General features: G+C 33.9%; 1 protein-coding gene across 1 annotated transcript in view; it reads left to right on the forward strand.

Annotated features, from left to right (window-relative positions):
- The window catches only part of LOC113068104 (nitric oxide synthase, brain-like), a 56219-nt gene extending 43029 nt beyond the window's left edge, over nt 1-13190 (forward strand). The window contains exons 21-29 of the mRNA XM_026240701.1: nt 550-743; nt 3127-3296; nt 4881-5091; nt 7329-7416; nt 7500-7621; nt 8253-8401; nt 8698-8892; nt 9780-9898; nt 11258-13190. Coding sequence (XP_026096486.1) covers nt 550-743; nt 3127-3296; nt 4881-5091; nt 7329-7416; nt 7500-7621; nt 8253-8401; nt 8698-8892; nt 9780-9898; nt 11258-11273 — 1264 coding nt within the window. The 3' untranslated portion in view covers nt 11274-13190. The remainder of the gene's footprint in view (nt 1-549; nt 744-3126; nt 3297-4880; nt 5092-7328; nt 7417-7499; nt 7622-8252; nt 8402-8697; nt 8893-9779; nt 9899-11257) is intronic.
- The last annotated feature ends 529 nt before the right edge of the window (nt 13191-13719 follow it).

Genomic DNA, 13719 nt, shown 5'->3' on the forward strand with positions numbered 1-13719 from the left:
AAAATCTGAGAAATCTGAGAATCTGGAATCTGCGAGGGTGCAAAAAAAAAAAAAAAAAAAAAAAATTCTTAATACTGAGAATATTGCCTTTAAAGTTGATGAAGTTAATGAAGTTCTTAGCAATGCATATTACTTATCAAAAAATAAGTTTTGATATATTCATGGTAGGAAATGTACAAAATATATTTTGGAACATGATCTTTACTTAATATCCTAATTATTTTTGGCATGAAATTAAAATCGATAATTTTGACCCATGTCCCATTGTTTTATGATTTAAGACTGGTTTTGTGGTCCATTTTTTGTATTTTTGTCTAATTTGTGTCTTGAGTTTTTATAGTTACTTTTAAAGTTAACATATAAAAATGGCAGATAAATTGCTTTGCAATGGCACACTTCATTCCAGCCTATTCTAACAAAAATAGCCAATGTGGGCAAAGCTTAGCAAAGGGCCAATTTCTCTTGTGTAGGAATATATCTTTTATAATCTCTTTAAGAATGACTGCAACTGTTTCATATTAACATGTTTCCTTACTTCCTGTCTACTAGCCGATCGACTATATTTGTGCGTCTTGATGCCAACAACCACGAGAGCCTGAAATACTTCCCTGGCGACCATTTAGGCGTTTTCCCTGGCAACAACGAAGTTCTAGTTATGACTCTTATTGAGAAACTGGAGGACGCACCGCCGGTCAATCAAATTGTGAAAGTGGAGTTCTTGGAAGAAAGAAACACAGCGTTGGGTAACTATGAGTTTTATTTTTGTCTGCATAATAATATGCAAATATCTGGAACTAATCCAGAATATTAAAAAATAATATAATATGCAAAAAAAAAAAAGAGTACTATTACAAAATAACATTCTAGCTTCAACCTTCTTAGAGGCTTAAATGACAATATCCTCAAATGAAAACCAACTTCCAAAAAATGTTTTCTATCAAGCATCTGATTAGCTATTTTATGGAAAGTGACAGCATCTGAATAAAAATAATCTGAAACTGTCATGCAGAGGAGAAGAGTCAGAAGAGAGACGTGATACCTTTAGTATTTCATCCATACAAGTCTGCCAGCATGATTTCGTGAACACAGTGTGTTCATCAGGTATTCTGCTGTTCATGATGAGCCAAGGATCAGGGTAACCTGCTTCATAGTGCTGCTCATGTCACATTTACTGGAAAGTGAGCTAGCTTTCACTCATAACACTTACCATAACATGACAATGGCATCCATAGTTTACACTTTGATAATATATTAAAGCAGTTATATTTTTACAGTTACAAACAGGAACCATTTTAATGATAGGACCTACTTGTCTTTTAAAAAGGTTAGCTCAAGTGAGATTTCTCACCTTACCTTGTTGAGAAATATGTCAGGATGACTGAAAACTGTTCAGTGACCTTTAGAGAGGGAAAATGAGGTTGCTGCAACTCTTTCCCCTTCATCTGACAATCTTTACAGATGAATCCTGCATTATTGTGGACAAAAGAGGGAGGTATTTGAGAAAAAGTAGATGCCTTGGGTACATTATCAGTGTACAGTCCACCCAAAAATCAAAACTCTTCCACATGTCATTCCAAACCCATGTGACTGACTTTCTTCCATGGGATACAAATGTGCGTTAGCACATGAAAAAAAAAACAAACAAAAAAAAAAAAAAAAACTCCACAATAAAAGCAGTCCGAATGACTTTTATTTTATATTTCAGGTCCTCAGAAGGCATATATTAGTTTAATAGTAGAGGAATAGGTAAAAAACGATTGTTCATTGTTTTCTTAAATCTTCCCCTCCACCATAACTCTAAAATCATATATGTATTCGTGAATGTCTGAATGCCACATCAAGTTATACGGCAATCATGGCAAACCTCATTCGTTCTTAAAGTATGAATATGCAAAAGTACGAGTGAGATTTGAGAGAAAAAAAGCCAGATTTTTGGACAAACCTATCATATGAACTAAATTAACTAAACTTTTGTCATCTTTGGAGCTTGATATCAAAGCATGTCGCCTTCATTTTTTTTTGTATGGGAAAAAGGACTTCCACTGAAGAAAGACATGTTTGAAATGAGAGTGAGTAAATGATGACAGAAAATGTATTTTCTATTCATTAAGCAATTTAAAGTTTTGCAGTACACTATAAAAATAATGGGTCTTTATTTCCATTTAATGTTCCATGAAGAACCTTCGACAGAAGCACAAAAGGTTCTGTATACCGTTCTTTAGATTATAAAATATTCTTCACACTAAAAAAACAAAAAGCTTTTTAAAGAACCTTTCATTAAAAGCTTCCGTGGGAAATATAAAATGATGGTTCAAGGAATCACTAAAAAAAAAAGGTCAAAAGTTGACATGAATCTGTAAAATGTTAATTATTTTATCAAAATAAGAGGGATGATACGAAATGCATTTTATTGTTTAGTACTGACCTGAATAAGATATTTCACAAGAGAAAATAACAGTTGAAGTTATAAAAATTGCCTCATTCAAAAGTTTGCATCCCCTTGATTCTTAATACTGTGTTGTTAGCTATAAAACGATGCATTAAGAGCCGAGGGGCTCTTTTAAACAGAATATGGATACATTTTTCATTTTTTGCTATATTTTGCTTAAATATTATAGAAGGCTAAAGAAGATAGTTACATGTTTCCCAGATCTTCAAATTCAAAAAGTTTTCACCCCCCCAACCCCAAACCTGCAGTAGATATTTATAAGAAACTGAAAAAAAAGACAGGGCATGACAAAACTTCTTCAGGCCCCAAAAATACCTCTAGACTCCAGAAGGTTAACTATTCAGGACAAACAAGGGACTCGTGAACAACTATCACTAAGCAAAAAAATAAAAAATAAAAAAATACCAAAACCCAAAACACAACTATATGTAAACATCTTTTATGTGAAATATCTTATTTAGGTCAGTAATTCAACAATAACATGCATTTTGTAGGATACCCCTTGTAAAATAAACATTTTGCAGATTCTGAACGGGGGATGTAAACTTCTGACCCCAGTTGTATCTGCTAGTATGCTGCTAGTCAAAACATCATAAATCACTGGTTCAGTCAGGATTAAACCAAAAAATCTAGTTCATATCTGCATTAACAGATCAGAATCTGTTTATCTTCTGCAGGTGTGATAAGTAACTGGACGGACGAGACTCGTATTCCGCCCTGTACCATCTATCAGGCTTTCAAATACTTCCTGGACATAACCACCCCTACAAGTCCCCTACTACTGCAACAGTTTGCTCCTCTAGCGACTAACGAGAAACAGAGAAAGAGACTAGAGGTGCTCAGCAAGGTAAGAAATGCTGAACAACTGCACACACTCATGCATTTCCCTAATTATCATGTGAGACATTTATTTGCATCAATACAAGCAGTGTTAAAGCTCAGTAATGATCTAAGACCCATTTTCACCCACTTCTTCTATATAAGACAAAAGGCGTCACATCACCACATGCGTCCCTGGCTTTTCCGCCTCAAATCGGCAGTAATTTTCTCAGTTTGATAACTTATTAGCTCTGAAAATCAACCCCCTCCTCCCTACTTCCTTTTTCCCCCTTCCCATGCCTATTTTGCGCTCTCACACGATCTTCTCAGTGTCAACACCGAGACACGGAAATATTTCTCTTTCATTGCCTCCCACTGAAACACTTGCAATTTTTTGTAATGTTGCTAAAATTGGCTGCTTAGTTAGTGAGTCATCCTTTCTGGTTCAAATGATTCTGATGAACTAGAGGAGAAAGACAGAGGGACATTGACACTTTTTTTTTGCAGACTTTCTTTCAGCTGAGTTCACATCGGTGAGGATGGCAGCTTCCCACAGTTTCTCTCCGCTTGTTTAAAATTATAATTTCTATATTTTAAGCACTTGTTTAGATTAACATTTAAAAGTTTAGGTATGGTAAGTAAAAAAAAAAGATTTTTTTTTTTTTAAGAAGTCTCTTATGCTCACCAAGGATGTGTTTATTTATCATTAAAAACAGTAGAATATTATTACGATTTAAAGGAAAAAATTTCTATTTGAATATATTTTAAATGTAAATTTATTTCTGTGATGACCAAGGTGAATTTTCAGCAGTCATTGCTCCAGTTTCTCCAAAACTGTTCTGTTATGCTGATTTGTTCTAGACTGATTGCTTTTGTTATTATGATAATCATTGAAAGCACTTTTTATGGAGACTGTGATACATTTTTTATTTCAAGATTCTTTGTTTTCAATGGAAAGTTTAAGAGAACGATCTGATCGATTCTAATTGATTCTGATCAATTAGTGTCCTCGCTGAATAAAACTACTAATTTCTAAAATTCATTTTCATCAGCTTTTCAGATTAACAACCATAAAGGTCCTTGCCATTGAGTTTTCTGTGTACCATTTACAATGTTCAGGTTTTTCAGGAAACTAAAATTAATTAATTCAAAGATACATTGTCAAAAACAATAAGGTAGTAACGGTAATGTTTTCTTTTTCTTTAAAGTCAGAAAACAGAGCAAATAGTCTGATATGGTTAAAAAAGTAGCTGTTTTGTAGCTGTTCAGCTCTAGTAAAGCTCTGCTTTGTTGTATAAGAGAGAACAGCCTGGACATAAAGTAATCTTTTGTTCGAAAAATGGAGGTGCATAATGGTGAGTGACAGAATTTTCTCTTTAAGGAGAGAGCTGAATAGACCTTTATGGCTCCTTTTTATGTTCACATGACTAAGCCATTTAAGCAAATTATAGTGTTGACAGGTTTTTTTTATTCGCTTCTTACTGTCAGTTCACGGCACAAGGTGCTTGCAGAATGTTTTGAGCAATTGCCATTCATCCAGAGCTCATGTGCCAAACTAGAGCTACTATGAACGTCATGATGATGTTATATGCTTCATTCTGTGTCTCCTCAGGGTTTACAGGAGTATGAGGAGTGGAAGTGGTACAATAACCCTTCTGTAGTGGAGGTGTTAGAGGAGTTCCCATCCCTCCAGATCCCCTCCACCCTTCTCTTGACCCAGCTGCCCCTGCTACAGCCACGATACTACTCCATCAGCTCCTCTCCAGACCTCCATCCAGGAGAGATTCACCTCAGTGTGGCAGTGGTGTCCTATCGGCCCAGAGGTAAAGAAAGCACATTGCTCTTTCATCATTTTCATTGCTTAGCTCTTAAATGAACTCTTAGTTATGTTTCATTTAGATATGAGCTTTATATTATAAACTACACACAAGCTTTATATGGTTAGGTTATCATCTTATTATCTGCATCATTGCATCTATTTCTCAGGCCTATTCATTATTGTTGGATATGTTGGTTTTAGTGAGTTAAATTCTTATTCATGATTTTTATTTGGTTTTATGGGTTAAATTTTTAAACTTTGTGTTATTTTTAATCATTGTATTGTGTTACTGTGAAGCACCTTGGTTAGCATTAATGTTGTTTAAATAAAAATGACATTGAACTATAATTCGTAGAATTTTTACAGAAAGACTGTATTCTTAACCCCTTAACCCCTCATTCTTAAGTTACCTTACACCATATATGGTGAAAAACGGTATACGTATAAACATATACAGCTAAAGGACATTCCCATAAGCCTCTGCATGACACATCATATGATTATATTTTGCATATGATTTTTTTCTTCTAATTTTTGTCATCAGTAATGTACATTAGGGTAATTTAGATTTATTTATTTATTTAAAAAAATAAACATCATATAACTTCTAACAGAATTGATATTAATAAACTCTATGGAATCTAAAAATATATATACAGTCTCATACTTAAAAAAAAAAAAAGATATTAAAATGAATGATATACACTGCCATTCAAATGTTTGGGGTGATTTTTTTTTTATTCATACTTTTTTTTTCAGCAAAGACAGATTGAATTTACACAACAAAAGTGACAATGACATTTATTACAAGACTTCAGATGTTCTTTCAAAAATAAATTCTGTCATTTTGAACTGTCTATGCATCAAATGCATTGCGTTTTCACAGACTAATTAATCAGCACAACTGCTTTCAGCAAATAATAAAAATATATATATCGAGAAACAATCGTGGTGCTTTCTGAGATTGTGGATCTAATTGATGCTCCTGTGTGTACAGTGAGAGAGTAACATCGTTGTGACGGTCTTTCAGGGATACAGCATGATCATCTCACAGTGTCTTTGCTGGTACATTCCACGCTCACAGACCAACCAATAAAATGCACATCAACACGACATCGTGCTAAAACATAAAACTGCTTATCCCTTCCCCTTTGCAACTGCCATAAAAAAATACAACTGCTAAAGTGTGATTTGTGCTCTTTTTGTTTACCACTAACGCATGCTGATGACGTTTATTCTTCTATAGTAACGTGCGTCGTAGTGTACGAGTCAATAGATGTCATCATCGTACAGAGTACACACATCTCGTAGCCAAGTTTATCAGATCCAAGTCACACAGTGTGACATCCAGTGATCTTATAGGATTGCCAAAATCATGCAGTGTGTTTTGGGCTTAGGAGATTTTTGAACAATAGTATTTCTGCTTCATTTTCCTTGATCAATATGCAGATATTGACTGATGTAGTAAGTGATGTAAGAAGTCTTTAATTCAGAAACCTTCTCTTTGACCACATCTAGTGACTGGTAATGGTCACCAGAGACATGTTTGAGATGCTGTTTGTACAAGGTGTAAACGGTAATGTGTATCTGACTATCACTTCAACACCAGATGTTCAAAGCAGGTGTAAACACGACCTGATGCTATGTTTAACAAATCTAATCCACTTCAAAGTGTTTAAAGCGTTCTCTATCGCTCGTCTCAAACCGTGAGAGGCACACTTAAACAACCTCTCACTTTCAACAGTTACATGACAATGACATTTGGCCTAAAAACTCAATTTCCCCATCAGTGGTATGGTGTGATTAATTGCGTGCTTAATAAGAGACTATGAACTTAATTAGCAATTTGACTGAAGTGCCTAATGAATTGTGAATAATCTGTGTTGTCGGAAGAGAAACTGGGCTGGTTGTCTGTGGTATTAGTCTGATTCTGACTGTTCATCTAATAGCAGCTCATTTATTTTAAAGATAGGGACTACATGAAAATTAAACGATCAAATTAATTCTAGATCTGCTCAGTTGCTGTTAAGCCTTTCTGCACGAAAGAGAAACTGATCTAATCTCTCTTACATGTTTTCAATGCATTGTAAACATGTAATTACGTGCATAATGGCGTAATTGGCGGCTGAAATATACCAATTTCATTCCATTTGAAGCAAGTGATGTCAGCACTGCGCAGTCTTAAATTGCTAGGCGTTAGATCAGTGTCAGGGTAAAGGATTGTGTGTTTTTTCTGGCTAGATGGAGAAGGTCCTGTGCACCACGGAGTGTGTTCCTCCTGGCTCAATAGCTTGGAAGAAGGCGATACGGTGCCATGCTTTGTCAGAGGGTAAAACATTTATATACTTTTGAAATACGATGGTAGTTTTCTTGTGGATTTGATGAAATCAAAGGATGTATTATCTGTTTCAGGGCTCCGACGTTCCATATGCCAAAAGACAGCCAGGTTCCGTGTATTCTGATTGGTCCAGGAACTGGAATCGCTCCATTCAGAAGCTTCTGGCAACAGAGACTGTATGATATTCAAAACAAGGGTAGGCTTTTACTTACTTCTTTAGTTTTAGTTAAACTTACAGTTCTGAGAAAGGAAAGTGTCATTTGTTTAAACAATTTACTAATTTATCGAATGCATTTATAAGCGTTTTTGTAGGGTAATAAAAAATTTATCCACCCATCCATCTCGTTTTTATTTTATGTATATTACTTGCTTGAAACTTACTTGAAAAACTCATATTTCAATGATTAATGTACATTTCCAGTTCTGAGAAAGGGCTAGCATTGTTTATTTGATTTATTGATTGATTGATAGAATTCATTGATTAGATTTTTCAAATTCAGTGACATTCATCCATTTTTAAGATATCCGTTTAAGCTTGTGTTTTGTTTATTCTTGTAATTGCTTGAATTTAGAAATTCATATTTAAATGGTCTGAGAAAGGTTTATAATTGTTTGATTCATTTATCTAATCCAGTAACATTACAGGAATGTTTGCTAGAAAAAAAAATTACAAAAATTATAAAGTACAGTTTATTTATCAAAAATACTATTTAAAACCCTATTTGTACATGATTAACAAAATTGCATGTACTTACACTATAACTAATATATATTTTGGCATTTGTCATTGAGTTGAATCAGAATTTTGGCATGTTTTATTTAATCAGGAATCAAGGCATGCCCCATGATCTTGGTTTTCGGTTGTCGGCAGTCACAGATTGACCACATTTACAAGGAGGAGACCATCCAGGCCAAGAACAAGGAAGTGTTTAAAGAGCTTTACACCGCATACTCCAGAGAGCCTGGGAGACCAAAGGTTAGAACTTGATGCCTTGGCAAATATTCGTGAGGATATTTCAAATCCATTTATAATCCAGCATTAGTGAGGGTTTAGCTAGCTGCTCAAGTGAATCATAGAGATTAATGGAAAAATGAAAAATGGACCTTTGTGAAGAAAGTCTTTGATTTTTCACTTTATTTATTTATTTTGATTTCTTAAATAGCAAGGCAGAGCATGATCAAATAAGAGTGGAACCATGCCATGTGGCTCTCAGACATCTATTTAATCTTTTACTCACAAATTTTTTTCTCTTTTTCTACTCGTCCTCTCAGAAATACGTCCAAGATGTGCTTCGCGAGCAGCTGTCTGAAACCGTGTACAAATATCTGCGAGAAGAAGGTGGACATATCTACGTCTGTGGAGACGTCACCATGGCCGGAGATGTACTGAAAACAGTCCAACAGATCTTTAAACTGCATGGAAACATGTCTCTGGAAGATGCTGGCTTCTATATCAGCAAACTGAGGGTTAGAACCCACTGTTTTCCAAACTTCATACTGTAGTTAATGCTCTTTGGCTTTTTTGGCCATTTTGACTCTTCGTATGCAAAAGTGAATCAAGTACAAGGCCAAATGAGAAGTTCCAGGTTCCACTTACTCTTTTTTTTATTTACTCATTGATTTATTTTATATTAATATTCCTTATTATATATATATATATATATATATATATATATATATATATATATATATATATATATATATATATATATATATATATATATATATATATATATATATATATATATATGATAATAATGAAATGGCATTTTACAATACATTACAATTATAATTTTATAATTAATTAACAATTTATCAGCAAAACTATTTAAACCCTTGCTTGATCACTTGTTTTGATCTTGATTCTTGATCTTGATATTCTTTTTTTTTTTACTTTATACTGCAGTTAGTGGTGCTATACACTATAAAAAAAAAACTGACCATTTGTTGAATTTTTTTAGTATGTATTTTTTCCCCATATATATTGTTTAATTAATTCAATTTTATTTTTGCATTTATATCTATAATGTAATGATTAATTGATCATTTATTAGCAAAACGAAGAGTTGGATCCCACTTTCCCCCTATATGCACTACATAAACTGTAGTTAGTGGTGCTTTTCAGTTATTTATTTAAAACGAGACCTTTTATGTGCACAGGTAAATCAAGTCCAATGTCATCTAAGAACTAAGGGTTCCATCTTTTTTTCCCCAAACTTTATACTGTACTCACTGACTCCATTAGGTCATTTATTTAAAACTGATCTTTTGCTTGCCTAACAAAATCAAATACAAGGTCACCTGAGAAGTTCCAGTTACTTTTTCAAACTGTTTTCTCCTCTTTCTCGTTGAAGGATGAGAATCGATACCACGAGGACATCTTCGGTGTAACCCTGCGCACTTACGAGGTCACCAACCGTCTAAGGTCGGAGTCTATTGCATTCATCGAAGAGAGCAAGAAAGACACGGATGAGTAAGTCCTGTTTGCTTATTCTTCATCCCTCCTCCTCTCTCCTTGAGTCGCCTTGGGTTATCTGGGCTTGTAGGAGGACCTTGTGCCAGTAGATTACTGTAGATACAGCCTCTGGACCAGCATCACTGAATGCCAGCCGTAACCATAGAGACGGAGGCTGAGAAGAGGCTGCAGCGTAACAGGATTAGTGAGAAGAGAGTGGCTGTGCTATTCTCTGTTTGTGCTTTCACAGATAAGAGCTTGTTCATCGCACACTCGCTGTGAGAGCGGAGGGAGGGACAGACGTGCTTTAACAGTAGTGCACACTTAACTGGCCCTTTTGCCGGATGGCCACCGGAGTTTCTGAGAGGTGTCACATATTTTGATGTTTTATGGTGAAAGTCCTTGTGTTGGAGGACGAGAGCTACCTCACGGTCCCTAGCCATTTGTCAGCTGGTACTCTGTTGGATAGTGGGCAACATTATATATATCATGAAATAATTGAACATCGGAATGAAATGTTGCAATTAATGCATAACTTTACGAAGAAATGTGAACTTAATTGTGTACATTAAGCATGAAATGTGTTTCTTTTTGAACTGTCAATCACTTACTGTTTTTAATGGAATTAGTTATGTGATGTATTATCATAATTACAGCCCACGTTTACTTATGTAAAATTCATGAAATAGGAAAAATGCACTACTGTTCTGAAGTTTGGGGTTGGTAATATTTTTAAAAAGTGTTTTTGAAGTCTCTTATGCACAGCGAGGCTGCATTTATTTGATAAAAAATATAGTACAAAAAAAAAAAAATATTTGAATGATTTAAAATAACCGCTTTCCATTTCAGAAATATCTTAAAATGTATTATTAAATATTTAAATATTTCTGTGATGTAAAGCTGAATTTTTCAACATCATAACTCCAGTCTTCCGTGTCACATGATCCTTCAGAAATTATTCTAATATTCTGATTGGCAGCTCAGCAATTATAAAACAAAAGTTTGTAACTTTGATCATTTAAGTGCATCCTAGCTGAATAACAGCATGTATTTCTTTCTTTAATAACAGTATTTCTGAACCCAAACTTTTGAACAGTATTCTAAATCTTGAAAAAAATTAAGTGCACCAACTTAATAAATAAATATAATGAATTATGAGCATATATAAATTGTGGAATAGATGTTTATGCAAATATTTAATTAATTGCATAATTGTAATTTTATGTAATTGTATTATTCTTATTGCAATTAATATATATATATATATATATATATATATATATATATATATATATATATATATATCAGTATGTATACTCTTTCTACCCCCTTTCTCTCTTTGTGTCTCTTTTAATCTTTATTTTCTTCCTTTTACAGGGTGTTTTGCTCATAGTCACATTTTCCGTCCATATATTGCTGGTTTTTGCTCAAGCTCTTATCAGCCAGCCAGAAGCATGATGGGACACCAACCATGATTCACAAAAACTGTGCCAAGTTTGTCTGTAAAAAAATTCTTCTTTTCTTGTATTTTATGGAATATTTCATTTTCTTTGCTAGGTCTTGTTTGATGTGCATCTCTTAATACAAGTCCCATTCACTTGAATTTCTGAATGCACTTTTTTATGTGTCTTTATGCTTTGTCCTGACTAATGGGCTGCGTGCACTTAGACATGGCCAGCCTTTTTTTAAGTGTTAGCAACATCAGTGGCTTTCCTCATGTGCAACAGGCATAAATATTGACTTTACTATTAAGAGATGGGAAGTTTTTGGGAAGTCTCTATGCATGCTAAAAAAAGAGGACATGCTTATATCTATAGAAGGTGAATCTGTTTAAAAGAACCTAACATAGATCTCTTTAAACGGACCCATTCATACTGTCCTTGGCCTTAAAAGTGGGTTCAGATCTCATTTTGGTCCGTTTGGATTAATTTTGGTTTTGTAAGAGTCACAAACAACCATTTTATTAATTATATTATTCATTTGTCCTCTTCCCATAGTATATTATTTAATATTCAATATAATAATAATAAAAGATAATTCCGTTTTTTCTCGCAATTCCAGGTTTACATCACAATTCTTAGTTTATATCTGGCAATTCTTGTGTCTCAGAACTCTGCGTTTACATCTCACAATACGGTAATTCTGAAATCACATATCGCAATTATACATTTTATCTCAGAATTCTGAGTTTACATGAGTGTATAATTCATAATTCTGCCATTTTTTTCTCCGAATTCTGAGTTTGCATTGTGCAATTCTGTTTTGTTTTGTTTTCCACCATGGAGAAAAAAAAAAGAAAAACGTAATTTGCGACTTTTCATTTCATAATTATTTCACATGCTTTTTCCTCAGTGTTGCGAGTTTATACCTCACACCTGCAGATTATAAACTTGTGAGATATAAACTCTGAACTGAGATAGTCACAGTTAAAGTAAAAATACTACCTACAGTGGCTTTGATATGGATCAAACTAAGATGAAACCACATTTATCTCAAGCTAACGGTAAAAAAAAAAGTAAGAAAACATCAATGCGGCGCATAGTTTATTTTTTTGCATGCAATGCCTTTTTGATGGCTTTGAAAAGACAGTTTTCTGGCAATGAATCTTTTAAGAGAAGTCACTGCTTTGCTTTCTGAAATGTACGTTCAGTTAGGTCCTAGCTCGCTTCAGATTTGCTTTGAAAACTTTTTTGAGTTATGAGTGGCCTCCGGCATGAAAAATATTACATGAGGTAATTTGATTTTGAGGGACTTTGCTTTCTGTTGTCTTTCTGTAGGAGAATATTCTTGTTGTATGTAAGCTGTTAACACTGAATGTTTCCCTCCCCACATTTGGGTTTTGCACCGTTTAAACTCCGTGATGAAAGAATTTGGGCAAAAAAGAGTCACATACATGCATATGTTAAATATATAATATGTAGGAGAATTTTTTAAGAATGTATTTTGATTATGGGTGTTGATTTGGTTTTGTCCTTCTGAGTTGCTTGTAATCTCTTACGTGAATATGACGATAATTAGTTTGGGGGAATCTGAAGCATTATTCTGAATGCATGATGTTAGCGTCCTGTTTTCTCTTAACCTGTTTCTGTTTAACTGTTGTGATCGCGTCCTTCCTCTGTGACTGGACGGAGAAGAGGTTTTAAGGTTTTTTTTTTCTCTATTTGTGTTTGTTCTTTGCTGCTGCTAAAAGAAGCTGTTCTGCTGTGAATCTTCTATTGTGGAACTTCGAACATTGAAACATTTGCCATTTTAATGCATATACTGCAAGAACTTTGCATCTACTTAATAATAAAAAACATTTGTATGTCAAGGCTTGAAGTCTTTGCCATTCTTTCTAAGTGAGGACATTATCAAATATATGCACTGTGAAGTTTATTTAAGACATTTGTAATGCATGAAAGGATATGTGAATGGAAAATCTGAGGTCAGAGGTTGCACTTTCATGGCTCAGGAGCTTATTGCGTGTTTCATTGAAATGTCAGTTTGGTTTCCTGCTGAATTCACGAGCATTCCATGGAGAAACAGAAGCAATGTAGAGACTTCCATGCAAGAGTATCATTTTATTGTTTATTTACATATTTAATTTTTTTTTTTAAATGTGTTACAACTCTACAAAATAAATATTAAATACACTTATATTTCCTAAAAATAAATGATATAAAGGATATGTTGTAAATGAAACTAAGTTTTAATTATTATGTGATGTTTAAGAAATAATATACAAAATACATATATAGTACTTATATGTCTGTGTGTTTGTGTGTGTGTATAATAGTATAATTTATATTTTTACCTTTTATATATATATGTGTGTGTGTGTGTGTGTGTGTGTGTGTGTG

The sequence above is a fragment of the Carassius auratus genome, linkage group LG30F (assembly GCF_003368295.1).
Source record: "Carassius auratus strain Wakin linkage group LG30F, ASM336829v1, whole genome shotgun sequence".
Classification (NCBI taxonomy): domain Eukaryota; kingdom Metazoa; phylum Chordata; class Actinopteri; order Cypriniformes; family Cyprinidae; genus Carassius; species Carassius auratus.